Source organism: Coenobita brevimanus, chromosome 38 (genome assembly GCF_032717465.1).
Source record: "Coenobita brevimanus isolate Jiangsu-jjx chromosome 38, ASM3271746v2, whole genome shotgun sequence".
Classification (NCBI taxonomy): domain Eukaryota; kingdom Metazoa; phylum Arthropoda; class Malacostraca; order Decapoda; family Coenobitidae; genus Coenobita; species Coenobita brevimanus.
Genome location: NC_136991.1, coordinates 16041466 through 16062817, shown reverse-complemented (window position 1 = coordinate 16062817; position 21352 = coordinate 16041466). Strand labels below are relative to the sequence as shown.

Genomic DNA, 21352 nt, shown 5'->3' with positions numbered 1-21352 from the left:
CATAACATTTATCAATGGTTCAGGAGGATAAAGCCTTGATTGATAAATTAAGGAAAGGGTTGTATATTGACAATTTGCAAGGAACCAAGGAAGATGAGGATGCTTTACAACAGTTGCGCTGATATGCCCTGAGAGTATTTTCAAGTGCCAATTTGTCCTTAAGAGAGTGGGTAACAAACAATGTGAAATTGCTGAAGCTACTCCACCTAAAAGGTTTAGCTTCTAAAGTTCAGGACAAGGTAAAAGTACTTGGCATTAATTGGCTAACTGACATGGATATGTTAGAAGTGAAGGGATACGAAAGTAGACCCACAGTATTAACGAAACGTGAGGTGTTGAGCATAATTGCAGGTGTGTTTGACCCTCTGGGAGTATTATTGCCGGTGACCATCCGTGCTAGAAAATTTGTGCAAGATCTATGGCGTATTGAATGTGAGTGGGATGTTCCCATACAGGAAGATAAGGAGGCTGAATGGCAGGGGATATATGAGAACATGATTAACAGTACCAGTATTGTATTTCCCCGCCAAGTCACTGATAGTAAAAGGGTCACGCTGCATCTATTTAGTGACGCAAGCACCACTGCTTATGGTGTAGCAGCCTACTTAGTTAGTGAGGGAAGTAGTAGATTAGCTATGGCAAAGGCCAAAGTAGCACCCATTAAACCCCTCACTATACCAAAATTAGAACTGACTGCTGTCATGCTAGCAGCTCGTCTTGCCAAGTATATTTATGAGGCCTATGCGGACGAGTTAAGAGAACATATACTTCTGGATGGATAGCCAGATAACTCTATACTGATTGTCTAGTAAAAAACTATTGCCTGTATATGTTCAGAACAGAATTGACGAAATAAAGGCATTAGTCCCTGATGCTGAATTTCGTTGTCTACAAAGGACAATCCCAGTGATATGGTTTCCAGAAGGAAATTACATGCGTCCTTAATCAGTTCTTCTTTGTGGTGGGGAGGGCCCACATGGCTACCTCACCAAAAAATGTGGCCGGAAAATGGTCCATTTGAGGAAGTTAGGGACGCCACCGCAGGTTGTCTCCTCAAAGAGACCCTGTGATTGCCAGTATCGGTAACCCTTCCTGCCATATTGAATTGGGACCGATATGGTTCTTATGTGAAGACAAGGCATGTGATGGCATGGGTATTGAGATTTATCAAGACACTGAAAGATAGGAGACGAAGAACACAAGAGGCAATGCCGGCTTATTTGACAGTGCCGGAAATAAGGACAGCAGAATCAGTAATGATTAAGTTAGCTCAAGTGGAAGAGTACCCTGAGGATTACCATTATTTATCCACTGGGAAGGGCACACCAAGTAATGTTGTGAAGCAGTTAGACCTCTATATGGAAGGTGGGCTGTTGCTTGTGAGGGTAGTTTACAGTTGTTTGACTTAAAGGAGGAAGCAAAGTACCCTATCCTAATACCTAGTAAACAGGTTAGCGGTTCTCCTTTCCGAGTACTGCCACAAGGTGTGTAGCCATAATGGAGTAAGTTATGCTGTAAGTTACATAAGACAAAGATTTTGGATTCCTAGGATCAGACAAGTTGTAAAGAAGGTTTTAATGAAATTTATAACCTGTAAAAGGTTACAAGGTGCCCCATATAATGCTGTACAGGCTCCGCTGTTACCCTACTTTAGGGTTCAGGAAGTGAACCCATTTCAAGTAACAGTAGACTACGCAGGTGCTCTACCCATTAAAGAAAAGGGTACCGTAGGAAATTATATGTAGTCCTGTTTTCCTGTGCAGTTACTAGGGCTATACACATTGAGGCGGTATTAAACCTCTCCTGCGAGTCTTTCATTCATGCCTTCCGTCGGTTCTGTAGCAGGAGAGGCTTCCCTGAACTCATAATTAGCGATAATGCCACTACATTTATAAGTGGAGCCAGTGTGTTGAGGGAGTTAAAAATGATCTAAGGTTACAGAGTGAATTGGTAAAGGTAAATTGTGAATGGCGGTTCATACTGGTCAGGGCGCCATGGTTCGGTGCCATCTGGGAAAGAGTGATAGGTATCCTAAAGGCTGGCCTGAGAAAGGTATTGGGTCGAGCTTTAGTAACCCGTGAAGAACTGGATACTGTATTATTGGAACTTGAGGACACAGTCAATGACCGTCCACTTGGATTTACATAGGTGACCTTAAAGAGCCACTCCCTATCACTCCTTCACAACTTATTAATGGGAGGCATCTTAGACAGTTCCCGAAACAGGAAGTCAGGGATGATGATCTCATGGACATCACCTGGCGGACTAATTCGGGAATAAAAAGACGTCTCCTATACGTGACAAAGATTTCACGAGATCTGTGGAGGAGATGGACCACTGACTACCTAATATCTCTCAGGGAGCAACATCGTCAATTGACATACAAGAAAGGGAAGGCAGCCCCTCAAGTTGAGGATGTCGTGCTGATACACGACGATGGGCCTCGACTTCTCTGGCGACTAGGTCGGGTCACCAAATTGTTATGTGGTCCCGATCAAGAATGTAGGGTAGTACAGCTAAGGACAAGCGCCGGTTTGACCACTAGACCAGTGGTTAAGCTGTATCCATTAGAAATTGATGTAAAAAGGAAAGAATATGACAGACAAACCTGCGCTACCCAACACCTCCCTACACCCATAAATGACCTATGTGATGCCCCGTTGAGGACATCGTCGGACCGCCTTCGGTTCCTCCCAACTATGGTGTACCCTGATTGGGACGGGACAGTTGTAAATATTGTATATATTCTGGGCAGGGGAGTATGTCGTGGATTTCGGGTTTGAATAATCCCGCCCACGACAGCACATTTTTTGTAAATAAATAATTGTATTGCATAATTTGGGTAAGATATTATTTATCGCTAGAGATAAAACTGGTCGTGGAGAAAACAACGTATTAAGTCATATAATTATTCAGTAATGTTAAGTTTCATTTGATTGACTTCGTGCACGAAGCTGCTCGAAGCTGTACAGTTCTCTCCTTGCTACCAGGGAGTTCAATTCCCTCCTTGCCACCAGCTAGTACACACGTGTCTTAAACATTCTCCAGGAATCATCCATCATTCTGCACATATTACCATCAACACTACAGCTAAGTACTCAGCATATTTATTTTGGGCCTTTGAATATTTATACTGAGTACAGACCAAACGCCATTTCCATACTGTATATGATGGTGAGTTGTTGTTCGCTTTATGTTAGTTGATAATTAAGACCCCTACAGTGATAATCACTAACAGCACCATCAATGAGGTATCCAAGGCAATCTGTACTGTTGGATGCAGGATTTTCTTAGAAAAAGGGAAATGAGAACAATATTAATGGGAAATTACTCATCATGGAGGGAAGTGACCAGCAGAATGCCACAGGACTCGGTGCTGGCACCAGTTATGTTTTTAGTATATATAAATGACATAGACAGTAACATTGGAAATGGAAGCTATCTAAATATGTTTGCGGATGATGCAAAAATAGAAAGGAAAATTATTGACACTGATTCTTGTAAAGAGCTGGAACAGGAATTAAACAAGCTTCATGAATGGAGCAATAAATGGCAAATGGAATTCAACGTGGACAAGTGTCATGTAATTAGATTTGGTAAAAGTGACAAAAGACCAGACTGGGATTATAAGTTAGGAAATAAAACCCTACACATATCAGAAAGAGGGAAAGACCTAGGAGTACCTTCTCACTGATATGGTTATCTGGAGATAACCATATCAGTGAGAAGGTACGTAACTTGTATACATTGCTTGCTAGTGATGGGTGATACTTGATTTTTTCTGTAATCGATTATTTCGATTACTTTTGTGGTCAGTAGTCGATTAGTAATCGATTACTTTTCGATTACTTTTACCTTAAAATATATATTATATGGGTATATTGGTAAAGTTTGTATAAGGTTAAAATGTTATGGCTTCATTGTAGTCTCTCTCTCTACTTCTCTCTCTCTCTCTCTCTCTCTCTCTCTCTCTCTCTCTCTCTCTCTCCAAGCATTAAGTTAAAGGAAAAGATCCAGGAAAAGTAAAAACATTACTAATACCTGAAAATTTAATTAACCACTAATCAGATCTGCTGAGCCTCCCGCCGCACAGCCTCACGACTCGGTTCTCACACTGCCACACAAGTGGCAGCTGTGCGGTGCACGCTCGCCACAGTCTACACAGTACACAGAAACTGCACGTACGAGTTTGTTGTATTTGATTTGTCTTCTCCAATGTCTGAGGTCCCGGCTTTTTATTCTGCTCGTACATACAGCTATTAATTATCAGCTACCTCTTTTTTACATATATCTTTATGAATTAAGGTGTTTATTATAAAACAGATTAATATTTGTTGGGTAAAATGCATTGAAATGCACGTGTCTATAATACATATATGATATATAATTTATGCAGGGAGTAATCGTTTGGTAATCGATTACTGGGAACTGTAATCGATTAGTGAATAATTTTACCTTGTAATCGATGTAATCGATTACGAATAATCGATTACGCTCACCACTATTGCTTAATAATATGAGAATAGTATTCACATATATAAATGAAGACATGTTGAGAAAGATAATAACATAATTCATCACACCAGCCCTGGAGTATGCATCAGTAATATGGAATCCCCATCTAAAAAAACACAGATAAGATTGAAAAAGTACAAAGGGCAGCTACAGGATGGATACCAAGCTTAAGAGGTCTAAGCTACGAAGAAAGATTAGAAAAATTGTATCTACTACCACTACAGGAGAGATGGAAGAGACATGATTATGCTATATAAATGCATCTCAGGGGAAAAGAAAATAGACACAAATGAATATATAACCTAAGGGGATGCATCAGCAAGAAAACACTGCAAAAAAACTACATAAAAAGAGGTGATAAAGATGTAAGGAAATTCAGTTTCCCAAATAGGGCAATTAGTCAGTGGAATGCACTACCGAATGAAGTAGAGTGTGCCAAAACTATTTATAAATATAAGGATATGTATGATAAAAATGGTTTAAGACACGGGACAGTACAAGCTTAACTCATTCCTGGTAAGATACTATTAGGTAAGAACAATTAGGTAAGAACACACACACACACACACACACACACACACACACACACACACAGACACACACAGAATCACAATAATTAGAGAAGGTGCGGTGATCCTAACCCGACCGAGATGGATGAGAGAAATTACAATAATCTCATCAAGGGAGGTGTCTTTCTATTTGCCTGGGTAGCTCCTTAACACCTACTCAGTGATCTATTTTGTATAATGTTCCTTCATATTCTTTTCGGCTGTTTGGTATATTTTTGAATCCACTCAATTATCGACGCAGTTCGTATATAAATAAAGAAAACAGCAGTTCTTTTATTACAAAACTACTGCTTTATTATTTCCAAGGTACTGCCAAGCAATTTTTTTTTTTTTTCAGGAAATCGATTCTTAACACCCATTGCTTCTTCCCTGTGAATATTTTATCTATATTTTCTTTCAGTGCTGTATGTTAATTATATAGCTCAAAATGTCAATGTATTTACACTGATAACATACCGGTAACGTGTAATTCTCTCTCTCTCTCTCTCTCTCTCTCTCTCTCTCTCTCTCTCTCTCTCTCTCTCTCTCACACACACACACACACACACACACACACACACAAATAAAAATACACACACACACACACACACACACACACACACACACACACACACACAAATAAAAATATAATCATCTTAAAGCACACAGGAAAAGAAACATTACACAAACAGACAGAAATTAAGGTATACACAAAAACAAACATAATTAGAAATGCGTAAATACACGCAAAGCACAGACTTAACTCAACACCCAGAAATAACAGTGTAAAAATATAAAGCACACAAACACTATACCATAACGCGCGCACACACACACACACACACACACACACACACACACACACACACACTGGGATAAAAGTAACTCGTTTTTAATGCATCAAAGACTCAGTTCTAACACCAATCAACCCGACAAAATCTTCCACAGGAGTACCCACTAATGTTTAATGATATCTAGCTCAATCCTGCATTATCCTTGAACATACTTGGGGTTTCATTCTCTGGGAATTTATCTTGGAAATATAATATTACATCTCTCGAAAAATCTGCTTCCAAGAGATTCGGTGTGCTAAGCCGACTCCGTACCTTCTTTACCCCTGCACAGTTATTGACGTTACACACGGGTTTTACTCACCCCTGTGTAGAGTACAACTCATGTGTGGGGAGGCTCCCCACACACAGCTCTTCTCAATAGGGTGGAGTCAAAGGCTTTTCGTCTCATTAACGCTCCTCCTCTTACTGGCTCCCTTCAACCTCTGTCTCATCGCCGCACTGTTGCATCTTTATCTCTTTTCTATCGCCACGTCAATGGTCACTGCTCCTCTGAACTCTCTGCTTGCATCCCTCCACCTCTAAGACGGGCGCATAGCACCCGTCTAGCAACAAACTCTCATCCCTTTTCTGTCCAACTCTCTAATGCAAGAGTTAACCGTTACTTCCAGTCCTTCATTTATGCAACAGGTCAACTCTGGAACTATCTCCCTCTATCTGTATTTCCTACTGCTTATGATCTCCAGTCTTTCAAAGGCAGTGTGTCCAGGCATCTCGAAATGAAAGGATCCTGAATCTGGCTCATTTTTGGATTGTTTTTGTTTTTTTCTTGGAAGGAACGGTTTGTGGGCTCCTGGCCTTTGGTTCCTTGTTCCTTGCATAAGGAAACACGCACGCGCGCACACACACACACACACACACACACACACACACACACACACACACACACACACATACAAAACTAATTTTTCGTTTGTACTTAAAGAATCGCAGCATTTCGGGCATTTATGTATTGCTTGTGCTGCCACCCACGCGTAAACCCCAACCACTCCTTGGACTTGAACCTGTATAGACCACACGATGTTCGGGCCGTCTTGACCCACTCAACTACCGGTAAAGTGAGCTTTGTGGGAGCGTGACGAGCGAGTGACAGCCATGTTATCAAAATTTCCCTATAATATACCATTTCTTCATGATGGTAGTTGAACAATGAAAAATATACTGGAACGAAACAAACACACACACACACACACACACACACACACACACACACACACACACACACACACACACACACACACACACACACACACACACACACACACACACACCTCTTTGGAAAACTCGAGATTCCAAGGGGTTCTTACGCCATTCTGGGTGCATTTTTTAGTTGGGAAGATTTATTGAACGAGTGAATGACATGCAAAAAGACATCCAACTCTACTTCACATAGGAGTAAAGTTATTAGTTTATTAGCGTGACGGTCGGGTAGGGCAGGGCCTGGTCGGGTAGGGCAGGGCATGGTCGGGTAGGGCAGGGCCTGGTCGGGTCGGGCAGGGCCTGGTCGGGCCGCTCATTTCCGAACTTAAATGAGAGTAATGACCTCTCGTAACCAGGCTACTTATTTATCTGTTAATTTATTTATATAGTTTTTATTTTTGTTTCTCGTTTATTTACTTATTATTTATCTATTTTGTGTGTGGGTTTGCCGTCCAACGTAATACAGAGTTATCTGGGTTGCAGGAAACCATTTGGAATGTCATTCAGTACACTACAGCGAGTGAGTGGATGGTGGGCGTGCACAACTAAGAAACTGCTAAAATGCGTGTTGGCGAGGATAGTGGCAAGGAAAGTGTAAATGGAATGGTGGGTTAACTTGTGAGGATAAAGAAGGGAAGTTCCAGGCTGGATTAACAGAACTTTATCTCACCTCTTTCTCTCTCACCCTGACTCCCTAGCCGCCGCGCTCTCTCTCTCTCTCTCTCTCTCTCTCTCTCTCTCTCCTTCTCCCCTCTCTCCACACTATCCTCTGTATACACTATACTGTCTTCAATTTTTTACACACACACACACACACACACACACACACACACACATATGCGTACACACGGACAGAAACATATCCATACACACACGCACACGTCTCTCCTCTCTGTCTGTCTGTCTGTCTGTCTCTCTCTCTCTCTCTCTCTCTCTCTCTCTCTCTCTCTCTCTCTGTCTATCTATCTATCTCTCTATCTATCTATCTATGTCCACGAATGCAAAATACAGCTTAATTACTCTAGTTTTACAGTACAGTAGCTACTTCACCTACATCGTATCCATATACTCTTGCCATCTCCAGACGGTATTACTCAGCTCTGGCAAGATGTCTCATCCTGAATGTGATAGAAAATGTTGCGTCTAATTCTCCTAGTTCGAAAAATCTTAGTTAAATCGTCCATATGAATTAGAAATCTAAAATGAACAGGAAGTAATTATTCTAAACAACGAAAAATCTTGCTTGAGCTAAATCGAATACTCTGACACTTGAAGGGAAAAAAACATCAATCAATCAATCAATCAATCAATCATTTCCTGTGACACCCCACGGGATGCATAGGGCCTCGATGAACTCTCTTCACCAATATTTGTCTCTTGCCATCTCCTTCAGGTCCCACCAACACTCCTCTCCTGCTTCCTTTTTCATTGTCCTCAACCAGGTTTCCCTCGGCCTACCTCTACCTCTTCTTCCTCTAGCAGTCCACTCTGGCACATCCTGTATTAAACAATCTTCTTTTCTGTATATGTGCCCCAGCTTCTTCCAACGAGACAGTCTCACATATTCATTAACTGGTTCCACTCTCGTAATATCCCTTACTCTTGGTTTTGTAACTCTGTCTTGCCACTTTACCCCAAGAATCCTTCTCAGTATTTTATTCTCAAATCCTAATTCATAATAATATAAAATGTGGGATACCTTTGGGTGGATATCCCTTTATTTCTTTAATTCTGTCCTTTGACTCAAGATCTATATTTTCTAAGTCGACCGAGATACTGTCAAGATCCACCAGCTTACAAAACAAAGGTTGGAAGATACACACACACACACACACACACACACACACACACACACACACACACACACACACGCGCACACACACACACACACACACACACACACTCGCTATCTCCTCTCACACATCAGCAAACAATCAAACACGTTCTCTCTCTCTCTCTCTCTCTCTCTCTCTCTCTCTCTCACACACACACACACACACACACACACACACACACACACACACACACACACACACACACACACACACACACACACACACTGCTCGCTGGCTCAGTGGTAGCGTTCTCGCTTGCCATCTTGTAGACGGGAGTTCGCGCCTCGCTCAGGTTGCGAAAAATTTCACTGATGAAGTGGGTGGTTACTGTCCCCCTTGAGCATGGGGACGGGTGTGTGTGTGTGAAGGTCACAGCCTTGCCCTTAGATCGGACTATATGAGCTCTCAGCTCCCTTCCGGGAGGGTAAAAGCTGACGATCACGACCATCACGACCATCAAGTGATCCTGACCGACCCGGTGAATTACACACACTATGCATTCTGCCACCTGTTTTTCACCCAACGAGGCTGTCGCAGAAGAACGAGTCAAAAAAATAAAAACATCAGAAGACAAGAATTTAGAACACTCAACAAATTACCTCATTGACCTTCAGTGGTATACCTTTTCACCTTAACTTGACCCTTTTTTTTTTTTTTTACCTTTTTGCAGATTATTTCACGTACCAGTACCCCTGTGGCAGAAAAAGACAATATTGTGGTTTTACATCCTCTCCCTTGCAGTTCTTCGTGACTAGCATCAAATTTTATTCTTAATCTATCGCTATAAATGAATAGCGACGATGGAGAGATGGCATTTTTAGGCCGGGTAAAGTAAAATGAGCATAGCGTGTTTGTTAGGACTCCATATTATAAATACAGTTAATTATAGAAAACATGATAGATAGATGGATAGATAGACAGACAGATAGAAGCAGCAAGTCAGAGGTATTGTGTCTGCGAGAATCGAGCAATGCTAAACATGCTTACACACTCTAACTCAAGGAATGCTTTATAGGCACACGACAGCGCCTAGTGACCATACACACACATACACACATACTCACACACAGGTTTCTAGAACATTCCAACCACCGTGTAACACACGTGACACGACCCCTGCTACACCAGAATTTAGGAAGCAGAGCTCAGAAGGAGGTTAGCCACAGAACCGACAGGTAGTAGGAAGAAGGAGCCTAGCAACATGGGCGAGAGGGTGGAGAGAGAGAGAGAGAGAGAGAGAGAGAGAGAGAGCGAGACTGGGAGGTAGCTCGCGGGACTCTATACTTCACTCGTGTGTGAGAGACTTTGTTAATATTTCCAAGACAAATAAAAATAGTCCCATACTCATCTTTACCTCTCCTGTCATTGTATGACAAAAAGGGAACGAGGATTATCTACTTACAAAACTATACAAGTATAACAACCGCTCGTCCACGTGTCTAATATATATATGTATAACTGATCTACAAAACTTACACTACAAGAAGCTACAAAGTTATTGTGAGATATGGTGGCAGTGGTGATAATGCAACTGTTACATAATTGTGTTGGCCTTATAATTGTAGTGACAGTTGCATTAACAAGATGTAACTTTTATGTAACTTTAACTACAATTATATGGCCAACACAATTATGTAACAGTTTCATTAACAAAATGTAACTACAATTATAAGGCCAACACAATTATGCATTACAACTATTATGTAACAATTCATAAAATGTTACAATTATGTATTACTACAATGTTACTACAATGTAACAATTACAATACAGTTATGTAACAATTCACAATGTTACAATTATGTATTACCACAATGTTACTACAATATTATGTAAAATCATACAATTTTACCACAATTCTGTATTACCAGAATCATCATACAAGTTAGGTGAAATATTAGACATTACTAAAGGGATAACTCAATATGTAATGTAATAACCTAGCAGTATTACCATTGCACAATTATATGCGTATGTCTGTTACACGTACACATCTTACAAAATGTCATACAACAACCATTGCATTTATTCAAATATGTATACAACTTGTTTAAAATGTTATATTACTAGATCATTGCAATTTGCTATGAATATTATATGTATACAATATTATAATCAATATTATGTACTAATAGATTAGCATATGTCAATGATAAATACTGTCAGAGGACCTCCAGTTGCGTGACCGAGCAATGTTAAGACTCCATATTATAAATACAATTAATTATAGAAAACATGATAGATAGATAGATAGATAGACAGACAGATAGATGCAGCAAGTCAGAGGTATTGTGTCTGAGAATCGAGCAATGCTAAACATGCTTACACACACTAACTCAAGGAATGCTTTATAGGCACACGACAGCACCTAGGGAACATACACACACATACACACATACTCACACACAGGTTTCTAGAACATTCCAACCACAGTGTAACACACGTGACACGACCCCTGCTACACCAGAATTTAGGAAGCAGAGCTCAGAAGGAGGTTAGCCATAGAACCTGCAGGTAGTAGGAAGAAGGAGCCTAGCAACATGGGCGAGAGAGAGAGAGAGAGAGAGAGAGAGAGAGAGAGAGAGAGAGAGAGAGAGAGACTGCGAGGTAGCTCGTGGGACTCTATACTTCACTCGTGTGTTAGAGACTTTGTTAATATTTCCAAGACAAATAAAAATAGTCCCATAATCATCTTTACCTCTCCTGTCATTGTATGACAAAAAGGGAACGAGGATTATCTACTTACAAAACTACTCAAGTATAGCAACCGCTCGTCCACGAGTCTAATATATGTATAACTTATCCACAAAACTTACACTACAAGAAGCTACAAAGTTATTGTGAGATATTTACATTTCGTTTGGGATGTATCTTAATGTTCAGAGTTCTGTACCTTATATACTCGTACATAAGAACTCATAGCCAGTTGGAGACTTGATACAGACTGATTTCGGTGTAAATACTAGCATACTCTTTTCACTTTAACTTGTCCTAAAATTTCCATCTCTCCATCTTGAGACCTGAACTATGGCAATGAGATGACATTAGAATATGGCGTTAGACACGAAGAGGTGATATGAAAATGGTGTAGAGCCGTGTGTTTTTTTCTGACAATGATCAACGTAAGGTAACTGCAAAAGGACGAAAATCTGTGTCCAGTTAGAGTGAAAAGAGGATGGCATATGTTGAAAACTGGATGCTTATAAAACGAATGAAAGAGAAAAAAAGATAGAGAGATAGATATGTGAACAGATAGCCAGACAGATAGATGGACAGACAGACAGGCACCCCTAGCCTAGTCCCAATGTCCATGAAACTGTTGGCGTAGTTTATGTAACGAGTATTAAAGCTTGGTTTGTGTGTTATCAAATTTAGGCTTCCTCTCACCTTGACCTTCCGCCCTTCCTTCCCACCCCTGCCTGCCCTCTGCCTACCACGTTACTTGCTTGTTTACCATTGTGCCCATCTACACTCCTGTCTGGTTTCCTGCCTAGTTGTCTGCTGTCTTATGTCTTTCTTCTTTCCTAACCTTTTTTCTTCTCTTTCTGCCTGCCTGCCTTCCTTACCTGTCTGCCTACTTCCACCTGACTTTCCTCTGCCTACCTCGTTCCTTGTCTGTCTACATCCCTGTCTGCCTGTTTCCCTGCCCACCTCCCTGTCTTCCTGCCTCCCTCTCTGTATGGCTACCTGCCTGGCTGCCTACCAATCTGCCTAATATTCCTCCTACCTCCCTACCTGCCTACCTCCCTATCAGTATGTCTGCCTACATGCCTGCCTACTTAACTGTCTACCTGCCTGACTGCTTGTCTTCGCACAACTTTGATCTGCTGTTAGTCTCCTGTCTGCTTCCCTTCTGTCTGATTGCTATCTGATACTTGTCTGTCTGCCCGACCGTTTCTCTCTCTCTCTCTCTCTCTCTCTCTCTCTCTCTCTCTCCAGTATATGTAACTTTTTTCCATATTTCAGCCTATAAATCTAACCATCCGTCCATCCATCTACTTATCCATCCATCCAACCATTCATTCATCCATTTATCCACTTATCCATCCATAACTTCATCAGTCTATTTACTTACCTGTCTATTTATCTATCTGTCTATCTATATTCAGCTGCGTATATAGTGGAGTGCTATTTAGGGGTCACTGTTTATTTTAGTGCCGTGTATGTCATCAGTAATTTCTTAAGTATAATGCACAGTACCGGATGTCATCAGTAATTTATCAGATATATCCACAGTACCGGATATGTCATCAGTAATTTCTTAGGTACATTCATAGTACGGATATGTCATCAGTAATTTCGTAGGTATATTGCTCATTATGGGGTATATCATCAAAAATGTCTTGGGTATATTGCACAGTACTGGGTATGTCATCAGTAACTTCTTAGGTATATCTCCCAGTATGGGGTATGTCATCTACTAGGAAGTCAATCAAGTCCAATACAAACACAGGGGTATCGTGTTGCTTGAAAATTGAAACTTACCTGTAAACACGAAATGGAATGAGAGGCATGTACTGTACAGGTGCCGTCGGGAATATGTCTCCGTTTTTTGCTCGAAGAATTACGAAACTCTTGCACAATATTCTGAAAAGTCTGCTGGGTTTCGAAGGTAGCATCAGGAAATTTCATGTCACTGTTCACTTTTTTGCTATTTGTCGTAAGGCATTTGGAGTGAAAAATCAACATCAGGAAATCTCTTCAGAAATATAATTGAATGGCTGGCTCTATGTGGTGTTGAACAAAAACCCCATCTTTAATATTTTTGCATTTATTTGGGTGACAGTGTGAAGATATACGTGTTCCCTCTGACCTCACACATACATATACGCAGCAGAACATCTGCACGGAGCAAAAATAGCATCATTAACTGACCACTTGCGAATTTGGGGCACGAAGGAAGTTGAAAATATCAACACTGAGAATGCTTATAGTGTTTGCGTAAGACAAATATCGTGTGAAAATATCTTTGACGTAATATGAAGTATTTACTGAACAATGTTATCCTCCAGTATAGCCGCAAATAAGGACAGTGATAAGCAATTTTAAAACTGTGAAAGATGGACGGTCTTCCATATTGTACTTTCCTCATTTACGGCTAACTCGAAAGATAATATTGTTCACCAAGTACTTGATATTATGTCAAAGCTGTCTTCACACGGTATTTATCTATTTAAAACGCAACTTATACTAATACCATGAAAATTATTAATATAGATATTTTGAGTTTCCTTAAAACCCAAAACTCACAAGCGGTCAAATAGTCACGTAGGCACCTGAAGCACAATTAATAAGGAATGCGCCTAATTGCACAGCTAACACAAATATATTTCCAATTTTGTCTGAAGAAAATTTACAACTTACGAAACACACTGGAAACCCCGTCTCAGTAGGCTATGTGTGTCTCAGATCTTTCTTTTCCTCTGTGTTCGTAAAAGCTAAGGAAATTACTTGTTTCTGACTTACGAATGAGTAGACGATTTACATGATATTACCCGATAAACTGTTAACCCCTTCGGTACGGTGATGTCTCTCCTGCTTTTTGTTTTTTGTTTTGTTTTCTTCCCTTTTTTTGCACAACCATGAGCAAAAGTTATCCGTCACTTCTCAACCGCCTGCGGCAATGAAAGATGTTATGTGAACTGTTTTTATGTCGCGGTAATATGAAGCACACGACCAAAAACCATGAGAACGAAGAACGCTGTCGTCTGGGAGGGAATGAGAAATATGGAGGCAGGACACAGTGCTAGGAGGTGACTGTCAACGAATTTTTGCTCAGCTCTGTATCTTCATTCAATGTGTTCAGCTTAGGAGGGTATTATTATTATTATTATTATTATTATTATTAATTGGAGAAGTTGGATAAAACCTAATTCCAGTCTTAACATTTTCTCCCACATGTTTATTATATATTAGTCTGGAGGTAAAAAGAATTGAATACTGATTAATGCACGTCATCGGAGTGAAGGGCTTAAGGTTATGGTGAACGGGTGTCAATTGTAATCGGCCAGTTATTTAACCCCTTCAGACTAAGGACTCGGTTTACTGATTTTTTTTTCCGTTCACCACACTTCTTTCACATCATCGTTTCATATCATATCCTTGGTTTAAACGAATTTCTACAACAATGCAGTCAGCAGTTTTTAAATAACTGCCTTCATATAAACTATCCCTCACTTCTCATGTCTGGTGGGCGGGGGCAGCCATCTTGCTTTGCCATCCATACCATGAGCTCACAAAAATAGATATCACAGTCCTTTCCTCTCCGTCGTTCGTCCCTCACAGTGCCGCTTTTCCTTCCTCCCTGCCTCCACTCAGAGCTCACTGTGTTGGTATTTGTGTTGGTATTTCTTCCTCTTCCTCTACGTCGTTCGTCCCTCACAATGCCGCGTTTCCTTCCTCCCTGCCACCACTCAGAGCTCACTGTGTTGGTATTTTAATGGCTTTGGCGGCAAGTCCTTGGAGTGGGTTTGGCCGCTCTTGATAGGCTGCCCCGGTGAGGCATCAGTGGAGAAGATCACTTTGTCAGGGTTGAGGAGTTTGTTCTGTTTGGTCGGCAGTGACTCCCAGAACTCCCTCACCTGTATGCGAAGAAGTACAGCAGTATTAGATTGATGCGGGAGCTTCAGGGCACTAATACGGGACTTGGCTATAACGGCTAATGTCTAAGAGCTTGAACCGGGAGCTGAAATCTACGGGTGTAAAGTATCCTGTTTTAAGAAGTAAAGGAAAAGGGGAAAAAAGAAGAAAAAAATGTTAGTGAGTGGCCTAGAGGTCCTTCCTAACCTAAAAATTTAACAGTCAGAAGGTTGAACTATAGATGATATAGGAGGCTTCGTAACACCTCTTCCATAGTGATTTATTTTCCATATTACACCTGACCATTCTCTTCTTTCGGTCATATCGTTTTATTATCGACCTAGTATTCAGCACTAACATACAAAAGGATAACAAGGCATAATATGCTGAATAAGTCGGTAAGGAAGAGGTGTTAGGGAGCTGCCTAAACCCCTCAGAATATGGGTCAAGGTTTAGGCATGAGGAACTAAGGGCATTATTATAAATGACTTTTGAACCTCTTCCTTAGCGATTTACTTTTGCACGTAAAACCTCAGCATTCCTTTGTAGACCTATCCTCTTTCTACCTTTTTAACATCGACATAAATCTTGACTAAAGGTAGCCACACTCGCAGGCGATTGGCGTGATGGTTATTGTTTGTGGACTAGCAGAAGTTCCTGGCATCATAGTCAAAACCCCACACACGCTGAGGATTGTCGTTAATGCTTGGAGTGAGGACAGGCATCAAGCGCCAGTCGTCTGTGTGTGTGTGGACGCATGAGAGCAGGGGAGAGTTCTCAGTTCCCCTAAGCAGAAGTGGCGATGGATGGTTCCTACACGCAGATGATTGGCGTGGACTGTCCCTACACGCAGATGATTGGCGTGGACTGTTCCTACACGTAGATGATTGGCGTGGACTGTCCCTACATGCAGACAATTGGCGTGGACTGTCCCTACACACCGACGGCTGGTGCCAATGATGCCAGTCTTTCTTCTGCCCTCACGTGGAATTATAACCAGACTTAATTCCATGAGGTGGAATCATTCTGCCTGACGACTGACTCGAGGACCCCACATAGGGTGAGGATTGGCCTATTGACGCCAATCGTCATAAAATCGTCACGCCAATCGCCTGCGTGCGTGGCTGAAAGAGGATTTCGGTGTGTTGAGGTGCAGAATAAATCGCTAAGAGGGGAATGTCACGAAATCTCAGTACCATTCCTGAACATCAACACCATCAACCCCACTATAGAAAGTGAATGAGCAGAGGTGTGTGCAAGCTTCCAATATCCGATGATCATATATTGAAAAAACCGTAATTATTTATATATAATTGATCTGACCCCCCCTCATTACAGAAGGTAGTTAGTTACGATATAGAAAGGTCTGAGAACGATAACAAGGGTCGTAAAACGATAAGAAAGGTCAGACAACGATAGAGAAAGAGGTCAGACAGCGATAAGAAAGGTCAGACAACGATAGAGAGAGGTCAGACAGCGATAAGAAAAGAGGTATGACGAGTTCCATTATCATCATCATCATCATCACACATTCAAGAACCAAGGCCGGAATTTCGCTGCTTGTCCACACTTCGACGTTCTTAAGGTTGATAACAGGGATCTAAGGAGCTTGGCTGACCTTATGTCGTGTGTCCAGCTCCATTACGGGGTCAAGTTTGAGGTTGAGGTATCTGAGGTTGTCTGGGGTCACCGCCTCCCACACGAAGCCCAAGGACGAGTCGGGGGTTGGGTTCCTGGTGGGAAGGGTGAAAGTGAGAGAGAGAGAGAGAGAGAGAGAGAGAGAGAGTGGGGGACATGGAGACAGACAGACAGAGACAGAGAAATTACATGAAGTCGGATTCGATAAACCCAGTTAGCATAGTGTTGGGAAGTTCCTGAGGTTGTTAATATGGCCGTGCTGGACTGCATTAGGAACAGAGTTGGTTTGGCCATATGGAGAAGAGGGAGAATATGAGACTGACTAGGAGAGTGTATGTGCGTGAGGTGAGGAGACAGAGGGAGAGTGGGAGACCGAGGATGAGACGGAAGGATGGGATGAAGAGGTATATGAGAGAGGGAAATGTGAAATGGAGAAGGGGCAGCCAGATGGCAAAGGACAGAGTGACATGGAGACGACTCGTTTGTGGTCACCTCTTACGAGATTAAGGCATCGAGTGGCTGATAGATAGATAGGCAGATAGATAGACAGACTGATAGACAACTTCATTGAGGCACATTTATATGTGATACATTATGTGATATAAAGCTCATGAAGTTAATAAAACTACACTAGCTGATACAAAGATATTATATCAATCACAGGTAAATGAAGACATTGTAAGTGACAATAAGACATATTAACATTGTGAATTTAAATGTAAAATTAATATCGCTTCCTTCAACCATTGTTACAAGTCCCTCCTGTTTACCTAGCAAATTTTCATGATTAAATAACAGGCTACAAAAAATAAGTACCATATATAATTATTATTGCACCAGCTACATAAAGGTGTTGTTTATTACAAAAAAAAACTCTTAATAAATGTACAATAATATTTGTGATTTACACTGTAAAATTTGTACTGGACTGATTCAGCTGAAAGGACAATTGCAAATTGTATATAATCTCCCCTGTGTGAAGAGTCCTTATCCAAATAAAATTGTCTGGAGATAGCTGGAATAAAATAAAATATGCACAACAAAACTATGCAGCCCCATCCTCCATAGGGAGTGGCCCTCGGGGGTTCCACCCTACTTAAAACGTGGAGCAGCTAGAGGCCTATCACTGTGCAAAGTTTAGTGTCCATGGGTAAAGCAACACACCCCCAATTAGGCGTGAAGTCTTTCTTTCGGAATGATACAGTAACTCAGTGAGTGAAAGAGAGAGAGTGAATGAAAGAATTACATGGTTTAATTACAGAGGCTGAATCTGGCCGCATCTGTGGATACGGCACAAAATATTCATCATTTTTAAATACTTATGAAGACTGTTTCTAACCCCCGTTAAACAGATATATTCTGAGCCGAAACAAGTACCGGCAGTACTGATATGTCGTTGGCCAGCATATATATATATATATATATATATATATATATATATATATATATATATATATATATATATATATATATATATAATCATCATCATCATCCGGACATCCTTTCCCACCCTAGGGCAGGGTGAGGAGTAGCAATGTCCAGACAGTCCAAATTTGCCCAGTCCAATGGGCCACGCTTCCATTCACTCATCATTCAAGCCCCCGGAATCCTGGCTCTATCGGATATGCCAAAAAACATTCACCATGTTCTGTAGCTTCACGTAATCGTATCCGATAGAGTCAATCCAGACCCTGCCATGTTAAAAAAGGTGCCCAAATCCCTGATCACGCACTTCTCCTCACAACATTCATCCAGCCACCTCGATCTCCTGTCAGTTCCCTAGCCTCACCGACTTCCAACCCTCTCTTCCTCACACATTCATCCACCATATCTCTCCACCTTCTCCTTGGCCTACCTCGCCTCCTCCCTCCTTCAGATTCACTCAGATATACCTTTCTCAACACTCTATTATTATCCATTCTCTCCACATGACCATACCATCTCAGTACACTGTCTTCGATTCTGGTGTCCACCGACTTCCTCACTCTGCATCTTTAACAAATCGCATTATTTCGTATCCTATCCATCCTCTGTACTCCACATACGTTCCTCAGCAGTCCCATCTCCACTGCTCTTACTCTTGACTTTTCATTTTCATACCACACCATAGTCTCACATCCATATGTTAAAGTTGGCACTAACACTCCCTCATGCAAGCCTCATGCAGCTGCAACACTCAAGCCTCTGTTCTTATCATGGCCTTCATTACACCAGCTACTTTTCTTCTTTGTGTCACTCTAGTTTCAACTTCTTTTGCACTATTCTCCTCTCTTTTCTGTCACTGTACCCCGGTATTTGAACCCTTTCACCAATTCCAGTCTCTCTCCATTCACTGTTACATCGCACTGGGAGTCACCTTCTCTCTCAATAACCATCACTTTATTCTTTTCTGCATTTACTCTCAAGGCACGACGCATACAGACATCAGCAAAACTCTGCACTAGCCTACCAAGTTCATGTCCGGTACTTGCAAGCAGTACTGCATCATCACCATACAAGTTTGAGATATTCCATTCATTACCAACGTCATCCCTCTCTCCATTACTCGTGTTTTTACTTCTCTCATCACCCCATCCATATATATATTGAACAACCATGGGGACATCACACAACCTTGTTGCACGCCCACACCGATCGTGAGCCATTCACTTAGATGCCCATTAACCCTTACACATGCTTCACTACCATTCTAAAATCTCTTGACGGCACCTAGCAGCTTTCCACAGTCCTCTGTCCACTTTGTCATATGCTTTTTCCAGATCCATGAATGCCATAAACACCTTATGATCCTTCTCACAAGCCTTCTCTACTGTCTCACTGCAAATATTTGGTCCACACATCCTCTGCCACTCCTAAAGCCACCCTGTTCATCACTCTCTAGGACTTCTGATATCTCTCTTACTTTTTCTATAATAATTCTTCCGTATACCTTCCCTGTCACACTCAATAAATTTATACCACGATAATTCTTGCATTCACTTTGCTCAACTTTATTTTTGTACAGGGGTAAAATCATAGCCTTACTCTGCAGGCACAGTTTCACTCCTCCAAGCCTTCTTACATATCTCCAACAAGCACTTCATTCCACTCTCTCCACTACACTTAATCATCTCTGCATACACCTCATCAACCCCAGCTGCTTTCCCATTTTTCAGCCGCTTCACAGCACTCTTCACCTGTGCGAGTGTCACGTCTCTTGGTACTGCATTCCTTCTCTGCACATCCCCAAAACCAATCATGTTTACAGCAGCTCTGCTCTCTATATTCCCATTCGTCAGGCTTTCAAAATATTCGTTCCATATGGTCCTTACTTCATTTCCATGGGTTAATAATCTACCACCTACATCCTTCACACCATCACATTTCTTTCCGCTTTCACTTCTACATTTCCGCACCTCTCTCCAGAATAACTTTCTATTTTCAGAGTAGTTCGTATTCATTTTTCTTCCTAGATCCTCATGTAACTCCCTTTTCCTCTTCACTAGTCTCTTTACGTGCTTCTTGCTCTCAACATATTCAGTTCTTATTTCAAGTGAACCTCTGTTCTGTAACCACATTAGCCACTTTTTCCTCTTTTTCCTCCGCTGCTGTCTTTACCTCCTCATCCCACTATGCCGTACCTTTCTTCTTTGTTGCCACACCACACACCACTTTAGCATTCCTAACTAAGCAATCCCTATATGCATTCCACAGGCTGTCCAGATCCATTTCATTCCAATTCAGTAATTCAAACTCCACCTCTACTTTGATCCTGTAATAATCTGCCATTTCTTTGATCCTCAGCTTTTCAACTTTCAGTCTTTATCTCTGACTGCTCCTCTCTCCCCTAATCCACCTCACTCCTCTCAGCTTAATCTTACATACCACAATCATGTGATCTGATAGACCTCCACATCGTCGTCTCACGGCCCTCGTATCGGCAACCATTCCCATCATCGACCTCTCTACGACCACGTAACAATATATATATATATATATATATATATATATATATATATATATATATATATATATATATATATTGTTACATAGCCTATGATTTCATCATCCTTTGTGTAATTCTAACGTACAGTGTGCTGCATGTTTGATCACGAGCGTGTTCTACCTCACTCCCCCCCTCCTCCCTTATAGTAGAGTAAGTCGTTCTTTCTGTTGTTCAGAGCAGGAGTGTCAACTCTTTGTCCCC

At 41.3% G+C, this 21352-nt stretch overlaps 1 protein-coding gene across 1 annotated transcript; it reads left to right on the top strand.

Annotated features, from left to right (window-relative positions):
• The first annotated feature begins 272 nt into the window (after positions 1–272).
• Positions 273–782, top strand: LOC145396544 (uncharacterized). The gene has a single exon (XM_080269921.1). The coding sequence runs from the start codon at positions 273–275 to the stop codon at positions 780–782; it is 510 nt and encodes a 169-aa protein (XP_080126047.1).
• Positions 783–21352: the final 20570 nt, after the last annotated feature.